We start from the raw sequence: 26288 nt of genomic DNA, 5'->3' as shown, positions 1-26288 counted from the left end.
GCGATAACCTCTTCAGCATTGAATCTCCGTCCTTTCAGATGACTTTCCAGACGGGGAAACAGAAAGTAATCAGGTGGTGAGAGATTAGGAGAGTATGGTGGGTGATCCAAAGCAGTTATGTTGTGCCTGGCAAGAAAGTTCTTTATAATAATTGCGCGATGAGCAGGTGCATTGTCATGCATAAGGAACCAGTTGTTTTCTACCCACTTTTCTGGACGTTTCCTTCTCACTGCGTCCCGGAGGCGACGGAGGATTTCTACGTACAATCCTTTCGTTACAGTACGACCTTCTGGAATGAACTCATGGTCGATGAGACCCTGACAGTCGAAGAAAACTTCCAACATAACTTTGCCTTTGGAAGTGTCCCTAGGAAAGTTTTGCTTCCGAGGAGATGTTTTCGATTTCCACTCAGATGACTGTCGTTTAGGGACTGGGTCGTACAAGTAGCACCAAGTTTCATCACCAGCAATAATTTTGTTTAAGAAATCATCATCTTCATCAGCCATACTGATCATGTCCCTGCAAGAGTCATTCTTGTTTCTTTCTGTTCTGCCGACAACATTTTCGGAACTAACTTCTGAGACACGTAATGCATGTTGAGATGCTTGTGAAGAACATTGTGTACACTTCCGACTGATATTCCGACCTCTGCTGCTATCTCTTTTATGGTTTTACGTCGGTCGTCCCTCATAACATTACGCACACGCTGAGCGATTGCTTCATTTGTTGCAGTTGTTGGTCGCCCGCTGCGTACATCATCTTTGATGCTATCGCGGCCATCAGAAAAGCGTTTATGCCAGGCATACACTTGATTTTTTTTTCATTGCTGCTTTGTCATATGCTTCTTCCAACAATCTTAATGTCTCTGCAGGAGTTTTGTGTAACAAAACACAGAACTTGATGTTTGTACGTTGCTCTGTGGACATAATTACAAAATGCGACGAGCAAACAAAACACTATGATAAACAATTGCCTACAACTCAAAACCAACAATCGCCATTATTAACAAACTTTAAGGAAATGACATCATGAATGTTACCAACAAAACAAATGTATAATATCCCTTGTTATATATTAATACGAAAATTGGTAGTAAAATTCCGGGAACTTTTTGAACCCAGTATTATTTTTATTATTATTATTATTATTATTATTATTATTATTATTATTATTATTATTATTATTTACAAACTGCCGCCCATTGAGGATAGCCCTTACAGACTTGGTATACTCTCAACAAATTATACATATGTAAATATAAGTAATAAATAATAAAAAAGGAAACAAAGACAAGAACATGAAAAATTACAATTGCATTAATGAGGCACCATGTTATTCATTAGGATTTGACAGGTCTTTTTTAACATAGTTATCACGATGGTACCCTCCAGATATATAAGCAGAGCAAATTGCTCTCGAAATTTAAAAAAAAAAAGCTAGGATAGTCCCTCAAGCACCTATGAGCAAACTAAATGCCTCAATGTGGATTAAGGAATATTTCAGTTTGAAATAGTTGACTCAGTGGCGGTTCCTCGGGGGAGGGAAGGGAGGAACGTCCTCCTCACATTTTTCTTCTTTTGAAAGTAAATACCAAATTAAATATATGCCTTGAAATTCGAGGAAGAGTCGATAATTTTTAAGTTCACAGCTATAAGAAAACCTCGGTTGATCGAGTTTTAGACGACACGCACTCATGTGCTGCTAGAAAACTGTGAGAAGGATGCGAGATTGTTTATGTAGAGGAAAGTCAATCCATTCCTCCTTTACTGTAGTTAACACACATAGACAACAGTGCACTAGCGGCCAGAGAAAGAAGCAGAGTTTTAAAGCAAGTAAATGAAAGGATAGGGAGGAGATCCTCCTCTGAATTAGCACATGGGCGGGAAATAGAAACCGACTGTTCTTGCAGCAAGCTCGCTACCGCTGCCATCTAACGATGCTATATTCAACCAGACTATAACACATCTAGGAGGAGACACCATAAAAACAGTTTTAACGCAAAGCTATAAAAGACACCATATAAACTTTCTTAAAATTACAAATCAAAATATATTATTCATTGCACTTTATATAAGCTACTATTCATGGTTTGAAACTTTCGAGGATATCTGAAAGTTGAAGTTGGATTTATATAAAACAAAGCGGAAGTAGTTCTACATTAGTATCACAGATCTTTTTGGCCCCTGAAATTCACTTCCATTCATTGTCTACTAGACAGGACAACAGCCAAGTTGTCAGTTTTTTTTACAAATATATTTGAAATTGAAAGTACTGCAAACTACATTATTTTAACATAAAAAAATTAATCGGCCACCGGCAGCTTTGAACAATAATGGTAGTATGACTTTACAAGAACTGACATTCTTCAAAAGCATGTGATACTGAACTTGTAAAATGTACATGTGACAACACAGACCACGTGGGTGGGTGCAGTGTTCTCGCTTTCCTAACAGATTATTCCTCATTCCCATTTCCGTAAAACGGTTCTGGTTACATGTTAGTAGCTGGATTCTTCCAACACGTGTGATGCTGTAGTGTGCGTGAAAAATGCTGCGAAGTTGTGAATTTCCTTGTAATTGTTAATTTGTGCAATTATTCAACAATGAATGGATGTGAAAACATATTATATTTTGGACAATTTAGGAAACTCAGTTTAGAAAAACAGATTATTGCTATACAATAACACTACCTTGTCTTACATGTGTGTATGTAGGCTAATTTGTAGCATGTTTCTCTCAAGAAGGTGTCATTTTGAGCTGTTAACTTCTTTCCACCTCTTAAGAAATATGCAGGAGCCGCCACTGAGTTGACTGTATGCTCATAGATCGACTTCTTCTCATAGTGGACCTCTGCTGACTGATGACATCCTACTTCAAAATGGGTTCACAGTGATTCTCTGTTCAGTGTCAGCATTGTACATTAAAATGTCTACTCATCTCATTCACCCATTTTCAGCTAAACAGATTTATTTTTCTACTATCCAAGTATCCAGTATATTATGTAACTGATCTTGATTATATGTAATTTTCTACTTTATTTTATGTAATCTCTAAGGTATCTTCTATTGTGTTGTAAACCTGGTTGAATGGAAGAGAAGACCTTATGGTCTTAACTCTGCTAGGCAAAATGAAACTGCTACTGCTACTGCTTAGTGTAGCAGCAATTTTGGATTGTATAAGATGGTGTCAAGGGTTCCTAAAGAGTAGATATCCATTCACTAGTTGACAGTGTCCATTTTTGTTACCAATCCAACTATTGGCGGTTGTTATTTCACTGTACATCTGAACACCTTTTCCTCGTCCTGGAAGGGTTTTCCATGATACTTATTCACGAAACCGCAATTCTCGAAAATTTCGAATTGTAGTTTTAGTAAAATTGTCAGGAAAAGAAAGGCAGAGGGAATCACACGACAATTTGAATTCAACATGTCTCATCATGTTAACATCATGTTAACATGCGGATTATCTGCTCTTAATGATAGATATTACAATGTTGAAGAAAAGCTTTCCAGGAAGTGCGTATTAACTGAAGTCCTTGTAACTTTTTACTGTTGTACAGCATGCTATTTGGAATGTCAGTTGGAAGAAGCATTTTATTAACAGAGCTTTGAAGGATCTTATCAACGTCTTCTAAAAAACTTCGAGATAATTTATGTAATGGGGCCATTTGCAGAGGAGCTTGGGCCAGATATATTGATTAACAATATTAAGCTTTTGATCAGGCCACAACATTGGTGTCGATACTAAAAGTTAAAGATTCTGACAAAGGGAAACTATCAGTTCTTCAGAATGAAACTTCAGTTCATCATTGAAAGTTATTCCTAAATATTTTATTCTGTCTTCTGGTCCAATGGCCTTAACATGTGAGTCATGGTGAAGAAACAAATCCTTTTCAAGTAGCTTTCCTTTATGAATATTAATTAACGTCAATTTCTGAACATTGAGCTCTAAGCCAATATTTTGAAGTAAAGATGCAACCATCATAACGAGCTCTTGAGCTGTGTTCATTGATTTACTAATGGCAACTAAGTCATCTGCAAAGGCTGATACAATAAGACTGTCTAAATCTAAATTGATATGGAAACCATTTTGGTCAATGATATGTTTTTCTAACAGTTCCTTAATAATGAAATCAATATATGAATTAAAAAAGAGAGGGGTCAATAGAGATCCTGAAAAACCCCTCTTTTGAGTTTGATGATCGGACTTTGAACCTGAAGAATGGATGATAGTGAAGTTTCCTTTGATTAAAGTTTTTATTCATGAAGGCTAGTCGGTAAGGACTGCGTATTAAGTGTGTTCAAAATCCTGAAATGGGTTATGGCCGCTGAATGAGATGTTGAAGGCACACAGGATGGTTGGTTAGCGCAGTGGAAGCAATAATGACAAATATCAAGTTTATAATAACTTAACAATATAATTAACTGAACAATAAACAACATAACAATGTACAAATGAATTGATGTGTGATTTACAAGATGTGTGTGATACAATGAAAAAATGTTAAACTACAGTAATAATAGTTAAAATCTAATGTAATGGCTATCCCTACTACCAATGGTCTTCATATAATATGATTGTATTCACAATGTTCTCTTCCGATAGAATAACATATAATACGATCATAGGAAAACAATCTTCTAAACTATACTGCATACTATACAGTCCTGCATACAGCTTTTACTATGCTCATCGATTTTATTTTCTCGGCGTTTATTAACATCCATAGTCTTGATCGATGAGTTAGCGTATAATATTGTAACACAATACACATTCATAGAGAACCAACGATAATTCATACAATGATATATATTCCGTTACTATCATGACAGAGAATCATAGACATTCAATATAGCCATTCATATAATACGCACACACCTTTACAATACTTCACAAAATCAATATTCGATACAGAGAGAGGGAAAGGAATACTTGTATACGAATATAATAAGCAACATAACCCCATTTAACTATTCCAGAGCGTGGATCTCTGGCGTTTCGTCAGCCCATGCGAGTTGTGTTGATGTAGAGGGAAAAGTTGAGATGGTGTCGGGTAGAGTTCCCGGGTAGCTCAGTTGGCAGAGCGCTGGTACATTCAACCAGAGGTCCCGGGATCGATACCCGGCCCCGGAACAATTTTTCCCTTGAAATTATTCAAATCTGCTTTACGGGGAGCCCTACCTGAAAGACTAGATTTGCATAAGATTTTTCTTGCTTAGCAAGTCTTAAACAACTGTCAACTAACGAAATGTTGATGAAAGTACCTGACGAAACCCCTTTGGTTCTCATTCAAAACGATGAACTGTCTCATTTTTACATCAGTAACTATCAATTAATCGTTTGGCAACAGAACATACAGAAATCAGTCTCCAGTTTGAAGAATTGTGTCGCTTCCCTTTCCTCTTATAGATTAAAATAGTTCTAGTATCTCTCATTCCATCAGGCACGACATTCCAGTCTACCATAATTTTCAAAATTGTAATAATAACTGAAGCACAATCTATTAACTTCAGAGTCCGAATTAATACTCGATCTGGCCCAGCATCTGAATCCGTTTTCATTCCATTTAATGCACGTTAAATACCTTCAACTGAAATTTGAAACATTGATCAAGGTCACCTTACTACGTATTAGCATAGATCGTATTATAACTATCCAGTGCAACATTATTCGAAGTACCCCATTTTTTTCCATAGCTTCCTTTAGAGTTTCTATTGGTAGTTTACAAGGATCATCTCTCTTATTATTCAAAATTCCATTCATAAAATTGTTTAGTCACATGTTAAAATGTGTTAACATTTTTTAAAAAAGGGGTACCTTGGACAGATGGCCCGTTTCGACGCGATTTTGCGTCTTCATCAATGTCTCCTGAACTACTGGTGATTCCATTCATTATAATATTGATACTGCAAAAGATCATAATTGTACTTTTCACGTCTCTTCTTTCTATCCTTTTTTGAAAGCTTTTCAGAATTAGTGGTTTTAGCATATGTATGTTCATTAGTTTAAAAAATCTTTTTCTATTGTCACGTCTTAAAATACGAGCATGCAGGAAGTTTAGGGCCTAAAAGTGTATTTCCGATTTCTTGCAGCACTATTATAAACTCATTATATAATAAATTTAAATCATCCAGACAGGGTGGTTTATTCAACAGTTCTGCAAATTTTGACTCAAAAGGCCGAACTCGATTGTGCAATTTTTGTAGGTGCACTGAATTATCATCTGGAGAAGATTGCTTATGTTTGCTGTTTTAATTGCTGGTTTCATTAATAATCTGAGAATTACTAACGTGGTGCTGAACAATTCTTTCTCTATGTTTATCAGGATGAGATTTAGTGATATGTGTACTCACACGAACATAGAATTTTCCATAGTACGGGCATGACATTAAAATAATTCAGCAGCATCCCCAGATATATTACATAAACTACTAAATTCAGTGCCCCATTCAGTTCCATCCTCTGGTGAATCCATTGTAAAATGTTCACTTGTTAAGTAATTTGTTTTACAATTTTTGAAATATAATTTACCATAAAGTTTGTAGGAAAAGTAAAATATATCACAATATTATACATAGCAACCACAGTAAACAACCAAGTGTAGAACAGTTTTTTTGCACAAAAACCATTAAAATAAAGTTCAGTTTCATAAGAATTGGCACATTACACTATTATACATCAAAAAGACCTCTGAAAGTTATTATTTTGCTCACATGCAAACATTCTGATGGGGGAAAATAAAAAAGTTAAATTTTGTTCTTCCACCATGTTAGTAATGTCAAAAGAAGTGCTTATACAAATGTTGGCCATTCGACTGCAATTATGAGGCCGTCCAGAAAGTTATTTTTCCTGAGACCGTTTACAGAAAAAGAAGCACATTTACATGGTTTATTAAAATACATTAATAAATTGTTGCGCTGTTTGTCAATATATCCCCCACTGGAATTGAGACGTTTGTCATATCATGGGATCAATTTTTGTGTTGAAGTCAATCGCCTGGGATTTGAACTAGTGTTTGACAGTTGTCTGCACCTTCCTGTCGATCCTGTGATATGGAAAAATGTCTCACTTCTGATGGGGAATATGTAGAAAAATAGCTTAACAATTGCTATGTCTGTTGCAATAAATTTTTTCAGTGGAATTGTGTTTTCTTTCTGTTAACGGCTCCTGGCGAACTTATTTTTTTTATGGCCCTCGTAATTGCAGTCAAGTATAAGCACTTCTTTATTAACATGGCGAAAGAAAAAAAATTTAAATATTTTATCTGCCTCCATCAGAATGTATGTTTGTCAGTTGAAAATGTGTATTTTGCATTTTGTACCATAAAAATTGTATAAAATAGAGACAACAAAGATAGAACTTAACCATAGGCTTGTCATGGCCTGCTGCATTCTGTAGTCACTTTTCAAAACCTTATAAATAGCATCACACACCTCGAATATTATACATGTAAGGCACTTTGGTATATGAAGCAGATACATCAGTCGCTGATAGCTGTCACTTAAGGGGGTGCAACACGAGAAAATCTCAGTTTTTTTATTTTCCGTTTTTGTGCTATTAGTAGTCTAAGAGTCCAAGGAATTTTGCTACGTTTTTATTTTCTAGAAAATATGACTCCTGCCCTTTGTTTTTGGCATTTAGAATTCAAAGCGCCATATATTTAAACTGCAATAGTGGACACACCTACTCTTTGTGCAAATATAATAGGAATCAGCTAGATGAGAGCAAGTACACCCACAATAGCAGTGTTCCCACACCTATTATTGAAGCTATAAAGCCCCCATATATAGAGATTTGGATATGAGGGCCTTCTAAAAAGTATTTACATGGGAAAACACAAAATGTTAATGAGACATTGAACTTAACGATATGGGATAGTTGTCCAAAAACACCATTTGTGGGTAAGAAGACTCTTGATATTGCTGTCCGTGATGCCATAGCCTGCTTCAGTGATGGAAACATCACAAAAAAGAACATTCTTCAGAAGATGGGCATTGTTTCTGGAGTGTGGTGTGATAGTGTGTTGAAAAAGTTGAACAACATTCGCATGCGACAAGCTGATATTAGAACTGAAATCAATGTCAAACAACAAAGAACAAGGAAGAGAGGAGTAAGAAGTGCTCAACAAAAAGGAAAAAGAGAGGAAGATGAAGATTATGGTGCTGGAGAGTATGAAACGTTGTAAAAAGTGAATGTACACACACAAAATGCAGTATTTTGGTTTTTTACAGTTTCTCGTAATTAATCATTTTGGTCTTACATTGTCCCTATCTCTGAAACTGATGAACCAATTGAACTGATTTTTTTTTATGTAGGCTTTTAGTCTATATTAAACAATCTGAATTATTTAGTATTTTGAAAATTGACTTTCTTTTTATAAAAATAATAACCTTCCAAATTTGTTACAAATTTAAAAAAAGTGATTAAAAATGTTCAATTTTATTGTGATAAAGTAAATTTAAAAAAAAATTATTCAGATTTTTTTGTTTATATTTTAGGTATACGTATAATAAAAATTAACCATATCCACTAAGTAGTTTTTGAGAAACGATACAGCATAAGGCATAAGTGTTAAAATTGTTATAAACATTTAAATGTGAACTGTAAACAAATATTAAATATTCTGTATTTTGAAAGTATCACTGAAATGTCCAAAGTGTGTTTAACAAATGTGCCAACTTTGGCTGTTTTTCAAAAAATACTTTTATGGATACAATCATTTTAACAAATATGTGACTTTTCATGATTTTATTATGTAGCACCCCTTAAAGGGCAATTTACATATGTTACATTGATGAAAACAAAGACAAAAATACAGATAGGGATGGGTTTTGATGGGAATAGGAAAGGCGAATCTTCAACTGGTTTCAGTGACTTTGGGAAAGATGTATTATAACGAGAAAGAAAGGACAGGAGTTGGGGTAATAAGGATGACGTCAACCCTTTAAAGCCTCTCTCTCTCAAAAAAAAAAAAAAAAAAAAAGAGTAGCTTAATATTTCATATTGAAAGATCAGGAGCAAGTTATTAAGATATTCATACATACATACAAATATGGAGAAGTATTTTCTTTACCTATACTTGAGGTATGCTATAAAGATTTCCTTAATTACCTTAATTATATCTTAAATAACAGTGAAGACTATATCACAAAAAGAAACAATTTGGTCATCTTTCTTGAAAAATAACAAACAAGCAGAATAAAATAATAACCCACTCAAAAATATCTGAAGCCAAAACAAAATTATTTGTTATTCGCTGTGCCTTCTTTCAGTTGGCTTCTTTGCTTATAGACTATCATGCCTGTTTTCGAAAACACGCGTTTTGTAGGCACTGACATAGGTATCCTTGCTCTCTTCCTTGATTCCATATGTGACGTCATTAATTTTAGCTTCTGAAATAGAAGGAAAGAAGCCACGAACAACTCATAAAGTAGTCTATTAATCGAATTTCCTTACTTACAAAGGCAGGTTCATTGCCGCCCTCACATAAGCCCTTCCATCAGTCCCTATCCTGAGCAAGATTAATCCAGTCTCTGTCATCATATCCCACCTCCCTCATATCCACTTTAATATTATCCTCCCATCTACGTCTTGGTCTCACCAAAGGTCTTTTTCCCTCCAGCCTCCCAATTAACACTCTATCGAATTCCCTTATAAAATAAATTTATTTTATCACTTAATTATTGAAACAATCACTTTGTTATAATTATTATACTTTTAAATATACTCTAACTATAATAAATATTCAAAGATATTCTAAAATTACATTTTCCCCATTGAAAGTTAAAGTAAAATACTAATGAAGAAACAATTTGGGTTCACTTCGATCATAGACACCTTTCAGTTCGATTACAGTACTAAATATCTTGGCAGTAAGTGAATATTATAACAAGCAAGCTATTGCTTATATATATAGGGCGGAAACAAAAACAGCACAGGTGAATTCCCAGTACCCATCTGAGCTGCAAAGGTGTTCTGTTTGTGATATGCACTTTCTCAATAATGTGTCTTTCTTTTGTATTAACAACATTAATTTTACCAGTAGATAATTAAAATTGTTTCCTCATGTTCATACAGTTGGTCTTTCCCATATAATTCACAGAACAATTTAATAACAACTGTACAATGCTAAACATTTAAAAGCCATTTTCTTATTCCACATTTCTTTCTTCTCCTTTCATGGCTTTCTCTTCACCTTCGCATGAAAGATGAAGTTGTGTGTGTATAATAACGAAGTTGTGGCACGTAAATGATGTGTTGTGTGTAAAAATTAAATGCAACTTTTTTGTAATCATGCTACTTTTCAAGTTTCACAACAAAGAACATTAACTCCATTCTGTTATTGGGTTATGTGTAAATGAGATGCACAACTTCTGTTGTTCAGTTAAATAATTCATGCAGTATGTATTCTATTGTGGACAAGTAAATTTATAATTTGGAAACTGACATTATTAAACTCATTCATTTTTCCAGTGTTTTTCAGGTATGTATTAATACTGTGTGATTGTCAATTAACTTGTTACAAAACGTCATATATACAGAAAGTTAAACTTTAACATTATTAAGTTTCAATATAACTAAAGCAATTTTATAGGAAGACAATATATATTCATTCATTCATAGTTTTCTGCCCAAGGGCAGGTTTTTCACTGCAACCCAGTATATTTCAATCTTTCCTATTTTCTACCTTCCTCTTTGTCTCCACATATGATCCATATTATATCTTAATGTCATCTATCATCTGATATCTTCTTCTGCCCCGAACTCTTCTCCTATTCACCATTCCTTCCAATGCATCCTTCAGTAGGCAGTCTCTTCTCAGCCAGTGACCCAACCAATTCCTTTTTCTATTCCTGATCAGTTTCAGCATCATTCTTTCTTCACCCACTCGTTCCAACACAGCTTCATTTCTTACTGTGTGTGTCCATTTCACATGCTCCATTCTTCTCCATATTGTAATAAAATATAATTATTGGTGCAGGGCATTGGTTCACGTTTGATGGCACAAATGGGTTATGTGACTGGAACTGGACTGGGAAAGTATGGGGATGGTCGCCTCGAGCCTGTGGAAGCCATGGTGTTTCCTGCAGGAAAATCTTTGGGTAAGAATATATACCAGTTTATGATAGGATCAGAAGAAATATATAATCCATCTTGGGTAAAGTTTATCCTTTTGTATGTATTCCTCTATTCTTCGTATACCATATTTTCTCGAATACCCTGCACCCTCGAATAAACCGCGCACCCAACTTTTGAAAGGAATAAAAAAACAAATTACAAAAACAAAACATTCGAAGAATGCATAAACGACAAATTGATAACAACGAAACACAAATACACTGCAGCTGTTGGGTTCAAACATCATCAGAATGTACGCACCCCAATTTTTTATAGTAATACATAGGGGGGAAAACAAATCCCAGCATATGTATGCATTACATTTTCAGTTGCTACTTGTGGTAATATGCAATCGTAATATTGGATGCACTTCTCACGTTCAAATTTTTAAACCAAATAATTAATTTATTACTCTTGGTTCTTTTTCAAAATGCAAAAATATATTATGATTGGTACTTGTTAATAATTTTAAAACTTTTAACATGCTATGAGCAGCTTTAATGTCGAATGTTGTCTCTTGTAGTATTGCTTACTTCAGTTGTGTTCTGTGGTTATTATTGTGCTTCATAATAAATCCCAATAAGTGTATATTTTTTATTCATTTCGTATGTTATGCATTTTACATTATTACCGGTACTGCTCGTAAGCATTCAATTATCGATGGTTTTATAGGGTTTAAGCTGCAATCGCGTTTGTTGCATTTTGCTACTTGACTTCTAAATATGCAGTAAACTTTCAATGTAAATGTGCAAAAAATGCGACAACCATATTGGACTTGAGAAAACTTTAGAAACGAAGATGATTATGGAGAAAATGAAATGAGAGATGTGTATCAACTAATTAGTTTTGGAAAATCTGTAGATTTAAATTAAATGTTAATGGAACAGACAATCTTCAAGAAAGTATTGAGCAATAGATCTTCATTTCATTTCATTTCGTGTTCTGCCAAGGGCAGGTCTTTCACTGCAGACTCAACTTTCTCCAATCTTTCCTATTTTCTGCCTTCCTCTTTGTTTCCTCATATGATCCATATATCTTAATGTTGTCTATGATCTGATAGCTTCTTCTACCTCGAACTCTTCTCCCATTCACTATTCCTTCCATTGCATCCTTCAGTAGGCAGTTTCTTCTCACCCGGTAACCCAACCAATTCCTGTTCCTCTTCCTGATTAGTTTCAGCATCATTCTTTCTTCACCCACTCTTTCCAACACAGCTTCATTTCTAATTCTGTCTGTCCATTTCACACATTCCATTCTTCTCCATATCCACATTTCAAATGCTTCTCTTCACTTCGTCATAATGTCCATGTTTCTGCCCCATACAATGCCACACTCCATACAAAGCACTTCACTAGTCTCTTCTTTAGTTCTTTTTCCAGAGGTCCGCAGAAAATGCTTCTTTTTCTATTAAAAGCTTCCTTCGCTATTGCTATCCTCCTTTTGACTTCCTGGCAGCAGTTCATGTTACTGCTTGTAGTACACTCCAAGTATTTGAAGCTGTCCACTTGCTCTACTGCCTCATTTAGAATTCGCAAGTTTACCTGTTTTACTTTTCTTCCTATGACCATGCTCTTCGTCTTATTTGGATTTATCTTCATCCCATACTGCTCACAGCTGTCATTTAGCTCCAGTAGCATGTCTTTAGTATCATTTCCTCTTCTGCTAACAACGCCATATCATCAGCAAATCTTATGCACTTTATTTTTCTTCTTCCTACTATCACTCTTCCCATGTTCTGAAAACAGTTCTTTACTAAATCCTCCAAGTAGATGATGAACAGGGTAGGTGATAAAGGACACCCTTGACGTACTCCTTTCCCAATTTCACTTCCTTCTGACATTTCTTCTCCTATCCTGACTTTGACTCGTTGTTTCATATAAAGATTACTGAACAGTCTTCTCTCTTTCCAATCTACATCAATTTTCTTTAGGATCCCCACCAGTTTATTCTAGTCCACTGTCAAAAGCCTTTTCTAGGTCCACAAATATTACATGCACTTCTTTATTCTTTTCTAGATATCTTTCGCTGATTGTCCGTAGCAGTCCAGTTGCATCTCTCGTACCTTTTCCCTTCCTGAAGCCAAACTGCACTTCTTCCAACTGTTCTTCCATCTTAGAATATAAACGTCGATTCAGTATTCGCAAGAGAATCTTTGCCAATTGCGATATTAGATTGATAGTCCTGAACTCCTTACATTTCTTGGCATTATTTTTCTTCGATATTTGAATAAACACTGTCTCCATAAAATCTTCAGGCCATTTGCCTTTCTCATATAGGCGTATTTCGTTGCATAATGATAGAATTTGCTTCTTGCCTTCACCCAAGCATTTCACTAATTCATTGGGGATTCCATCAACTCCGGTTGCTTTCCCATTCTTCATTTCCTTAAGTGTTAGTTCAACTTCTTCTCTTAAAATAGAAAATCCTTTTTCGTCTTTTGATATAGCTTCTTCGTCACCTATAGCTAAGTCATCTGGACGATTCCTTGTCTCATATAACTCTTCTACATATTTCGTCCATCTGTTTAGTATTCTTTGTTTCTGTTATTTCATTTCCGTTGTCGTCCTCTATCAACCACATGATTTCCTGTTCTTATTTGTAAAGTCCAAACATTTTACTTCGCAGTACATTAAATCATATGTTCCTTTTCTCTCTAGATCCTCTATTTCTTCACATTTCTCTTTCATCCAGTCTTCTTTTTGCTTTATCAGTTTATCTTCTTAGTTCGTTGTTTAGTTTCCTGTAGTTTCTTCTACCATCTTCTGTGTTGATGTTTTTCCATTTTCTCCTTTCCTCCATCTTCAACATTTTCCCTGTGACCCAAGGTTTCTTAATTCTCACAGCTTCTGTGTATTCTATTGTTTCTTGTGCTGTTGTCTGTATACAACTTTTTAAATGAGTCCAGTATTCATTACTATTCTCAGGTGTAGATTCTAATATAGCGGCTTTCTCTTGAAAATTTGCTTCAAATTTTCTTCTGTCCACTTCGTTCTTCAGATTTTCCATGTTCAGTTTCTTCGTCACTTGTCTTCCTCTTATTTTCTTCAGACGAATATCTACTTCGCCTATCAATAGGACATGATCTGAGTTAATAAACTCCTAATAGAGTCTTTGCATTTTTAAGCAATTTCGGAATTTTTCCTGTACCAGTATATAGTTTATCTGATATCTCCTTTCGTCCCTTGTGCATGTCCATGTGTATCTTTCTCGTTTATGTTGTTGGAATAATGTATTTTCAACAATCATTGCATTTCTTTTGCAGAAATTCACCAAATATTCTCCTCCATCATTTATTTTTCTCAATCCATATTTTCAAACTGCTCTTCCATCTTGTCCTTCTTCTACAAATGCGTTCCAGTTGCCCATTAGGATTACTCATGCTCCCTTCTTCACCTTCTCAACTATCTCTTCTATCTTGTCATAGCTTTCTTCCACTTCCTCGTTTGCTAATCCACTATGTGGCATATAAACTTACACTAGCATAAGTTCATCTTCTTCCCTTGTTGTCTCACCATTATCATCCAGTCATCTAGTAAAGAAACCAAATGACCTGGAAATGTACAAAAACTTGCCCAGACATGTTCAAACATTTTTAACAAGAGCCAGAACAGGTCACATTGTCACTCAATTGTACCTACAACAATTTCACATTTCTGATAATCCTACTTGTCTGTGGTGTAATAATCATGATGAAGATCTGGAACACATTCTTCTATACTGTCCATCCATAAACCACAAAAGAAGTAAATTAAAATCAATCAGTACCAGTTGCAGAAAACACAGCCCTGCAGTATATATTGACTACATCCCACCTCTGGCTACTAGCAACAGGCATCTATAATGAACACTGATCAAAATACCCCTCATTTCTCCTGAAAAACAACAACTGAATAGACTACAGTGGACTATACTGGACTTTATGTTGTCAGCAAACAGCTGGATACACTAAGAAGATTGATCTGGTCATCTACATAACACAATGATATCACTTTATCTTTCACACGTGGTCCCAGTAATACACAACACCATGACTTCATTTGCACTCACCATTTGAATAAAGCAACCTAAATTCATCACTCACCAACTCACCACTATTTCAACAGGTCACTTCTGATATTCCCATCACATCCACTTTGTTTCTTCTAATTTCTTCCTTCAAGTTTTCCAACTTACTTGCTTGCAGAAGAGTCCATACATTCTGCGTTCCAATCTTCAATTTTCTTTTCTTCTCTCTGTTGAGTTGCTTCATAATGTGTCCTTCTCCAGCATCCTCCTCCAGACATCCGAATGGGGAGATAGTTTACGTCCAGAATCTTTTATTGTGGAAAGACTCATAATGCCATGTTTGCGGTTTTTCTTGGTAAAGATAAATGCAATAGCTTCCTGTTGCTTTCCGCACACCACTCTCTCTTGCGCATCTTAAAAAGATCCCGGGGCGGCCCCACCGAAATTCAGCGCAAGGATTAAAGACTCTGTCCTAAGACCTCTACTATTTTCTATTTATATTAATGATATTTCTTCTAATCTAATGTACTGCCCACACCATATTTATGCTGGCGGCATACAAGTCTATCTGCATACTCGACCTAACTACATAAATGACGCTATAACTAAAGTTAATGAGGACTTGAATTCAATATCCATGTGGTCGAAAACGCACAGACTTAATTTAAATGCAAGTAAATCGCAGACTATCTTAATAGAACATCAAAGATCGAAGTGTGACAAACAAAATTTGCCACCGATAATTATAAATAATACTACTATTCCATACAGCTCGACTGTGAAGAATCTTGGCATTTATATGGATTGTCACCTGGAATGGAATGAACAAGTGAATCACACTTCTAAAAAAAATATTTTCTATTATTCACTCATTAAAGCGACTGAAGCACTTTCTTCCTGACAAATTAAAATTAATCCTTGTACAAACACTCGTGATGCCACACTTCGACTACTGCGATATTATATTAAGTAACCTAAATGCAAATTTGAGCAGCAGGCTACAACGTGTGCATAATGCATGTGTCCATTATATTTGCAATATTCCTAAGTATGATCATGTTTCCCCGTCTTTCCAAAATCTGTCTTGGCTAAGGCTAAGCGATCAACGAGCCCTGCATTCTCTTATTCTCTTATTTCAAATTCTGCGCACTGCTCCTCCAATCTATTTGGCTTCTCGTTTTCAAAATTTATTCGCATATCATCAGTTAAGTACCAGGTCTCATCATAACAAATTACTCATTATACCCTACCACAAGACATCTTTATATTCTTCATCTTATGCAGTTTCAGTTGCTAGAAATTGGAACTCACTTCCGAGTTATAAGGGGTTGTTGGACAACAACTTCATTTAGGTCAAAATTACATAAATTTCTGTTTAACAGATTAATTATTGATTAATATCTGTTACTTATAATGAAACTAACATCTGTCCATTCTTATTATTATCATTAATTTTTATAAATAGATTACAAAACCTCTAATGGCAAAATTTCATTGCATTAATATGAGAATATTATTATTATTATTATTATTATTATTATTATTATTATTATTATTATTATTAATATTCTCATTATATAAATATATTTTAGATTTATGTTCTAGTAAACTTATATTAAATTAATTCTATCATTTTACTAGCTATGTCAAACTAATTATAATTGATTGAATTAAATTAGCTCATAAATTAAGTTATTTCTTCTGTGGCCGGGAGGAAAAAATCTTGTAGAGTTTTTTAATTAAGAGGTTTTTCCTGGATATTATTTGTTTATATTTCTTCTAAAATAGGTAATGTTGCTCGTTTAACAATTTTCTTGATTATTTCCAAAAATAGCCGCACTTAAGCCCTTCTAAGACTAGAACCCAAACTGAGTAGAAGGGACTATTTAAACATAAGACCTTTTTCATGACAAAATAAATGAGAAATGTAAATTATTAGGAATGCAAAATGGGTCAAACAATTATAGGACTGTTTACCCTGGTGCTTAAAGTTTTATTTTAAAAGGAAAGGGCATCAGTATGTGATAAAATGGCTAAAATACAAGTTAGACCTTTTTAATAGGGAAGCATGGAAAGTAAACGTGATGGTTTGTAAGAAATAAAGTATTAAATATTCTTAAGTCCTTTATTCTGTGTGTGCTCGATTCAAAAAGTACTTAGGACATTTGGTAACACTCTATAAATCCAGTCAGGAGTCTTATTTGACTTTAACCGTTTTACCAGATTGTAGAGAATTGTTTCTGCTTTCAGAATATATAAAAATCTCATTTTCACAAAAAACTGAATTAAGACTTTTTTCCTTCTGGCCACAGACTTTATCTTATAGGTTTATCTAAATTTAAATATGTACTAGACGTTAAAATTTAATTAAAAAATGTTGCTGGAGAATCTTTTAAGTGTAGTGTAAATATTTGTAATTAAAATATGTATTGTATTGATTAAGGCTGGTTGAGTGGAAGAGAAGACCTTGTGGCCTTAACTCTGCCAGCGAAAATAAAACATTCTATTATTATTATTATTATTATTATTATTATTATTATTATTATTATTATTATTATTATTATTATTATTACTATTATTATTATTGTTGTTGTTGTTGTTGTTATTGCCATCGTCATCATCATCATCATTATCATTATCATTATCATTATTATAATAATAAATATCAGTTTCTATCATGGTTTTTGTCCCGATCAGAGACTGGGAAATCCCAATTAGCCTTGGCCCCGTTATAAATTTTATGCATTATTTATTTATTTAATAATTAATTATCTCATTCATTCAGTGTTCTGCCCATTGGCAGGTCTTTCACTGCAAACCCAGCTTTCTTCAATCTTTCCCATTTTCTGCCTTCCTCCTTGTCTCCTCATATGTCCATATATCTTATATCTTAATGTCGTCTGTCATCTGATATCTTCTTCTTCCCCTAATTCTTTTCCCATTCACCATTCCTTCCAGTGCATCCTTCAGTAGGCAGTTTCTTCTCAGCCAGTGACCCAACCAATTCCTTTTCCTCTTCCTGATCAGTTTCAGCATTATTCTTTATTTACTCACTCTTTCCTATATAGCTTCATTTCTTATTCTGTCTGTCCACTTCACACGTTCCATTCTTCTTCATATCCACATTTCAAATGCTTCTACTCACTTCCGTCATAATGTCCATGTTTCTGCCCCATACAATGCCACACTGACGAACTATTTATTTATTTATTTACATAGGCCTACATGCATAAGTGTTCTGCCCATGGGCAGGTCTTTCACTGCAAATCCAGCATTCTCCGATATTTTCTAGTTTCTGCCTTCCTCTTAATCTCCGCATATGATCCACATACTTAATATCGTCTCTCATCTGATATTTTCTTCTGCCCCGAACTCTTCTGCCATTCACCATTCCTTCCAGTGTTTATTTATTTATTTGTTTATTTATTCATTTATTTTCTAGATTTATTTTTACTTGCAGAGTTACAGCCATAAAGCCTTCTTTTCATGAATGACTTTGAATGCATTGGTACAGTTCATGCATGTTAAGTGAAGTGAACAATTTTCTCTAACTGATTTAGTTATGCAGTATGCTGCAACAATTCCATTGCATACTGTAAATGTGATCGAGGATTTAATAATATTGTAAAAACTGAAATTAGAAGCCATCTTTCTAGCACTCTGCTAACAATAAATCTTGAAGGTCCTACTCAAAGAATTTTGATTTCCCAAGTGCTCTTAATGTTTGGAATACTCACGAAAATAGAGGTACAGTATTTTAATGGGATGTAAATTCAGTAGCAATTGATTTTAAACATAGGTGCAACGATTTACATACATACAGGCCTTACTAGACAATGAGTTGTAAGATGGATTGAAAGAACACACTTGAAGAAGCAAATTACATGTATTTTTCTTATTGCTTCTGTGAACCTTAGTAATTTTATCTTTCTGTACAATTATTTAGAATGTGGCACAAGCTTTCCGCAATTTGCACAGAATTTTTCATTATGCATTTTTGCGACAATTACTTATTTTCTAGCTTAAACCCTTAAAGTCATACAATCGATCATTTTCAATATCACTTGAATGTCCGATATCGAAACAGCTGTGATGATTATGTGGGATATCAGATAGTTACAATTTTTTCTACTAAAATCTTTTACTCTCATATAATACGCACCCTGAATTTTTAATTAAAAAATTATGGAAAAATGTGTGTCTATTGCACGAATAATACCATATTTTTTTCCCCGTGTTATAGCCAGGCCTTTAGTTGGCACATTTCTGTCAAAACGGCATAGCCAAGCTGCTATTTTACCATTATACAGGATGATTCATATAAAACTCATGATTTTAATTATGTGTTTATTTTAACAAGAAGGATGCTAGTAACGTTGTATTACGTCTTAAATGTACAGAATCTCTGGGAAATTACTTTACCTTTACATTAAGTGTTAGAAATGCCCTCCGTCCACCTCAAGGCACAGTTAAACAGGTCGTTCCATTTCTGGCCATCCGCTGGAGTATTACATTGTCAGTACCGGTACCGTTGATTTCGTGTGTGATGTTCTCCTTCAGATCGTTCAAAGTCTGAGGATGTGTAGTGTAGACTCTTCCCTTCAGGTAACCCCACAGGAAAAAGTCTGGTAAAGTTCGGTGATATTGACAGCCACAAATTCCTGGAGATGATGCTGTCGTCAAAGAAACTTTGAATCAGCATCATGGATTCATGTGTCATACGACAAGTCATATCGTCCTGTTGAAAGTACCCTTCACGCAGCTCCAGTTGCTCAACGAATTCCATGAAAATGCGTCGGTACTGTGCAGTGTTATTTGTTCCATCGAAAAAAATTGGACCTACTATTCTCTCTGTTGATAGTGCGCACCAAACTCCGACTTTCAATGGGTGCATAGGCATTTCATGAATGCCATGTGGTTGTTGTGCGACCCAAATGCATGTGTTCTGTGAGTTTATGTAGCCACATAAATGAAACCATGCCTCTTCTATGGACCATGTAATGGACAGTATTCCAGGATTTTGAACAATGGTCATCTGGAACCAGGTACAGTATTCAACTCTTTTAGCCTTATCTGGATCAAGTAGCTCATGAACAGATGCCAACCTATACGGCTTTAAGCTAGCCTTCTTTGCCTTCTTCACAGCTCTCTGACACATCGAGTACAAGTACCCAGTCTCTTGTGACAGATGCCTTAATGATTTATGGGGTGACTGCTGCAGTTGCTCCCGAATGTCCTCAGCAACTGCCGGAAGTTGTGGTCATCAAGATCACCAGACTTGACCTCACCAGACTTTTTCCTGTGGGGTTAACTGAAGGGAAGAGTCTACGCTACTCACCCTCGGACTTTGAATGATCTGAAGGAGAACATCACACGCGAAATCAACGGTATTGACAACGCAGTGTTCCAGCGAACGACCAGAAACATGGAACGACGTGTTCAGCTGTGCCTTGAAGTGGACAGAGGATATTTTCAGCACTTAATGTAAAGATAAAGTAATCTCCCAGAGTTTCTGTACATTTAAAACGCAATACAACGTTACTAGCATCCTTCTCGTTAAAATAAACACAAATAAAATCATGAGTTTTATATGAATCACTCTGTATAATTGATTAGCTTGGCCTCCACATTGGGAAATTTAGCTTTCTGACCACGAAAAGCTCTCCTGTTTCCATTTTATTTTAATATAAGTTCATTCTTTTTCCTCCAGTCTTTGATGCAACTTTCAGTTACATCAAATTGACGGGTTGTAACATGATTTCCATGTTTCTCCATATCTTTGTATAATTTTCGCTACAAGTAAAGGATCACAATCTCATGCCTTTAGAGGTACTCATTTTCACAATTAAAAATATAAGATGCACAAACTATATATACAATTATCACACTTGAACTTGATTCTAACACTTGTACTGCTAATCCAAATGTCATTTAACAATGTTAACAATTGAAATTTCCGTGTGGGAAAATAATGGCATGTGCTACCACTCTAGGAGTTGCGCGGGAGGAAAATCGGGCAGTGTTACCAACTTCATTTCGAATAAGTCGCAACACGTATTTTTTACTTGTATATTTCGGAAAAAAAAAATTGCTGGTATTCGAGAAAATACAGTATTCCACTTTCAAACATATTATACTGGTAGTTATTTTCTTTCCTTTCTTTATGTAGATAGACACCTTTCCACCTCCTTCAGTAATTTTCTCTTCTTCAATACCTAGACATTGCTTTGCTGAAACAATTTTTAGTTGTAGAATTTGTACTGCTGCATTCATTATCATTAAATTACAATATTTTAATTTGCCACTGTTTTTATTGAACAACATATACGTAAGTAGTCTTCATATTTTATGAAGCGGTGGACCAATATTTTTGGGGCCCTGAAGCTTTTATTATAATGATGCCCTTTGCAACTAACGACAATAAGTAAACATCCAACCTGGTCACATGAAACACATTTTGCAAAGTATTCTTTTTTTTATATTTATGTACAGTTTTGTATGGTGGGTCCCTATCACCACGGCATGGCGCGTCCTCAGGTTGCGGATAGAGGAGACGGCCTCCAGATATGGAGGGTAGCTGCGAATATATTGAATAAGCAGTCGTGGACAGCCGATAAGGGGTGGTCCTCCAGCTTGGGGGTTGGGCGAAGGGCTAACAACCCATCACCGTAAAAAACAGCTTGTTACGAATTCCTACAGTAAGCCTCGGAATAGGACTGATTCTCTGGCACGACCACAGCAAAGGAATAAGGTTTTGAGATTTGGCACTTGGAACGTAACTAGTCTTTATAGAACAGGAGGGGTAACATTAGTAGCAAAAGAACTAGCTAGATATAGAATAGACTTTGTGGGAGTACAAGAGGTTAGGTTAGATGGGAATGGCATATCACAAATAGGAGATTACTTGTTGTATTATGGGGAAGGAAACAATAATCACCAATTAGGAACAGGATTCTTTGTTCATAAAAGAATAAAATCAGCAGTAAAAAAGGTCGAATTTATCAGTGACAGGTTATCATATTTAGTACTTAAGGGTAGATGGTGCGACATCATAGTTATAAATGCTCACGCCCCTACAGAAGAGAAAGACGACTATATAAAGGATAGCTTCTATGAGGAATTGGAACATACTTTTGATCAGTTCCCTAGATATCATATGAAAATTTTATTGGGGGATTTCAACGCTAAAGTAGGACGGGAGGATATTTTTAGACCAACTATTGGAAAAGAGAGCCTACACGCAATTAGTAGTGACAATGGAGTTAGATTAGTCAACTTTGCCACATCGAAAAATTTAATTGTCAAAAGTACAACATTCCCCCATAAGGATATACATAAATATACTTGGACTTCTCCAGATGGATTGACACACAACCAAATAGATCACATCTTGATAGATAAACGGAGACATACTAGTATAGTAGATATTCGAACTTTCAGAGGTGCAGACTGTAATTCTGACCATTATTTGGTGATTGGAGAATTAAGAGAAAGATTATCAGTAGCCAAGCGAGTAGAGCAACAAGTTAATATTACTAAATTCAATATTTTGAAATTAAAGGACGAGGAAGCTAAGCAAAATTATCAGGTCGAAATTTCGAATAGGTTTGCCACTTTAGAAAGTTCCGACGAAGTTGAGAAAGAATTAGATGTTAATAGCGTGTGGGAAAATATCAGAGATAGTATCAAAATTGCAGCTGAGCAGAGCATAGGTTATTATGAAACTAAGAAAAAGAAACCGTGGTTTGATGAAGATTGTTGCATGGTAGTAGAAAGAAGGAAACAGGCAAAATTGAAATTCTTACAGGATCCAGTTGAGGAGAATAGAGATAATTATTTCAATGAAAGACGGGAAGCAAGTCGTACACTTAGGAATAAAAAGAGAGGTTACTTGAAGGAAAAACTGAATGAGGTAGAAACAAATAGTAAGAATAAAAACATTCGAGATTTATATAAGGGTATAAAGGAATTTAAGAACGGATATCAGTCAAGGGTAAACGTGATCAAGGATGAGAATGGTGACTTGCTTGCAGACTCTCCATCAATCCTAAACAGATGGAAAAACTATTTTGCGCAACTACTAAATGTACATAGGCCAAATAGAAATGATCGGGACGATATTGAAATACAAACTGCTGAGCCATTTATACCCGAACCCACGATTTCAGAAGTCGAAATTGCGATAGAAAATCTGAAAAAGTACAAGTCTCCAGGTATCGATCAAATTCCAGCAGAATTAATACAAGAGGGTGGAAGTGCATTATATAGCGAAATTTATAAACTTGTACTTGCTATTTGGGAAAAGGAAATTGTACCAGAACAATGGAAGGAGTCCATAATTGTACCTATTTTTAAAAAGGGGGACAAAACGAACTGTGGTAACTTTCGAGGAATATCACTTTTGTTGACGTCGTACAAAATTTTGTCCAATATTCTTTTGAGGAGATTAACTCCGTACGTAGATGAAATTATTGGGGATCATCAGTGCGGTTTTCGGCGTAATAGATCTACTATTGATCAGATTTTTTGTATTCGGCAGATAATGGAGAAAAAATGGGAGTATAAGGGTACAGTACATCAGTTATTCATAGATTTCAAAAAGGCATATGACTCGGTTAAGAGGGAAGTATTATATGATATTCTTATTGAATTTGGTATTCCCAAGAAACTAGTTCGATTAATTAAAATGTGTCTCAGTGAAACATACAGCAGAGTCCGTATAGGTCAGTTTCTATCTGATCCTTTTCCAATTCACTGCGGGCTAAAGCAGGGAGATGCACTATCACCTTTACTTTTTAACTTCGCTTTAGAATATGCCATTAGGAAAGTTCAGGATAACAGGCAGGGTTTGGAATTGAACGGGCTACATCAGCTTCTTGTCTATGCAGATGACGTGAATATGTTAGGAGAAAATACACAAACGGTTAGGGAAAACACGGAAATTTTACTTGAAGCAAGTAAAGCGATCGGTTTGGAAGCAAATCCCGAAAAGACAAAGTATATGATTATGTCTCGTGACGGGAATATTGTACGAAATGGAAATATAAATATTGGAGATTTATCCTTCGAAGAGGTGGAAAAATTCAAATATCTTGGAGCAACAGTAACAAATGTAAATGACACTCGGGAGGAAATTAAACGCAGAATAAATATGGGAAATGCCTGTTATTATTCGGTTGAGAAGCTCTTATCATCCAGTCTGCTGTCCAAAAATCTGAAAGTTAGAATTTATAAAACAGTTATATTACCGGTTGTTCTATATGGCTGTGAAACTTGGACTCTCACTCTGAGAGAGGAACATAGGTTAAGGGTGTTTGAGAATAAGGTGCTTAGGAAAATATTTGGGGCTAAGCGGGATGAAGTTACAGGAGAATGGAGAAAGTTACACAACACAGAACTGCACGCATTGTATTCTTCACCTGACATAATTAGGAACTTGAAATCCAGACGTTTGAGATGGGCAGGGCATGTAGCACGTATGGGCGAATCCAGAAATGCATATAGAGTGTTAGTTGGGAGACCGGAGGGAAAAAGACCTTTAGGGAGGCCGAGACGTAGATGGGAGGATAATATTAAAATGGATTTGAGGGAGGTGGGGTATGATGATAGAGACTGGATTAATCTTGCACAGGATAGGGACCGCTGGAGGGCTTATGTGAGGGCGGCAATGAACCTTCGGGTTCCTTAAAAGCCATTTGTAAGTAAGTAAGTTGTACAGTTTTGTCATATGAGAGCCTCCTTGCAATATAATTTTCTATAGCGAGAGCTTAAGTGTTTTTTAGTGATGGTAGATTGAAATTTGTTCTTTATGAAGGACAGCTTTGAAGAATTCCTTTCTGCTGCACAGCTCGTGATAGGCATAATCAAATACAGGTTAAGTGCAGTGGCAATATTGGGGAACACTTCAATTAGATTTTGCTCACAAATGAGCTGTGTTCTGGTATTTCTTGAAGTGCAACTATGCTTTGAACTGATAACACTCGCTAACTAATTTGTGTTCAATATCATATCCTTAGTAAGATATAGTTAGCTTAATACTGTCCTCATTAATTTCAGAAATTGTTCAGCAATATTGAGAGGAACTAGAATCGTGTCGCAGTCTGCCCATAAGGGTTAATCCTCTCATGTAACTGGATTATCAAGCAGTCATAGAGTAGATATACAACTTCTATTTTAAATGTCAGCTCTTCTCAAAGGAACACTACCACTTGTTCCAGCTAAGAACTTCTTTGTAAAATGCATTTGGAAGCATCGGAAAAATTTGAGGTGACATCCTGATAAAACCTTTTGCTTTCGATTCATAGCATGTAAACTTGTCAACTGAATTTTCTCGGAGTTCTTTTAACAAAATAAAGATGGAAGCTGAATGTAACCTTCAAATACATCAAAACCAGGAGTTTGGAGTTTCTTAGTTATTTTGTTGAAATTCTCTAGCACTTCTTCACAAACGACTGTTAAGATAGAATATTCCATGTTTATCAGCTTGTGGTATAAGTTCTTTGTATCTCGTTTCCATTCAGCGTTCTCTTCTGAATCTTCGAAAATATGTTCGAGGGTTTGCAAAATATTTGGGTCATTCCATGCTAAAGTGAGCCTGTGAATCAGATTTTAATTATCTGAAGAGTAATTCTTGGGTGCACATTAGCATCACTTTTTTTTCTCCTCCAATCCACTAGGAACATTGCTGAAGTTTCCAATTTAAAAATAAGCTTTATTTCTTTCAGATTTGTAATAATTTATAGTTCAGTTGAGTTCTGTTATTATTTTAAACTATGTAATATGAATGTATGTCACACCCACAAGAAAGAATTACAAATAGTTTTTATAAAAGACTAACTTCTAATAATAGAATGCTTAACTTTCCAAAAGTAAAATAGTAAAAGAAGATCTGGCAGCTTATCTTTGTATTTAGAGGAGATATTAAAAAAAAAATAAAATTTATTACACACATAAGACTATGGTCAGGTGTTTATGCTACCCTCACAAATCCTAATTATTTTTCATGTAAATAAAACCTAAGTTAGTTGATATAAACCTTACTATTTTAAGCATAATTAAGTAAACAACATTTAAGAAAACTATAGACTGAAAATAATTAATTATAAAATAAATGAAGTTCAATGAAAATACTATAACGTAGACATATGGAGTGGCACTTATTGCAGG

At 35.1% G+C, this 26288-nt stretch overlaps 1 protein-coding gene across 3 annotated transcripts in view; it reads left to right on the top strand.

Moving 5' to 3' along the window:
* Positions 1-26288, top strand: part of LOC138696170 (zinc finger CCCH-type with G patch domain-containing protein) — a 139045-nt gene that overhangs the window by 70377 nt on the left and 42380 nt on the right. For all 3 annotated transcript variants that reach the window (XM_069820765.1, XM_069820764.1, XM_069820762.1), the window contains one exon: positions 10981-11101. In XM_069820765.1, the coding sequence (XP_069676866.1) occupies positions 10981-11101 (121 nt within the window). The remainder of the gene's footprint in view (positions 1-10980; positions 11102-26288) is intronic.

Source organism: Periplaneta americana, chromosome 3, assembly GCF_040183065.1.
Source record: "Periplaneta americana isolate PAMFEO1 chromosome 3, P.americana_PAMFEO1_priV1, whole genome shotgun sequence".
NCBI lineage: Eukaryota > Metazoa > Arthropoda > Insecta > Blattodea > Blattidae > Periplaneta > Periplaneta americana.
The sequence above is the reverse complement of the archived record's forward strand: the minus strand, read 5'-3'. Positions and strand labels throughout refer to the sequence as shown.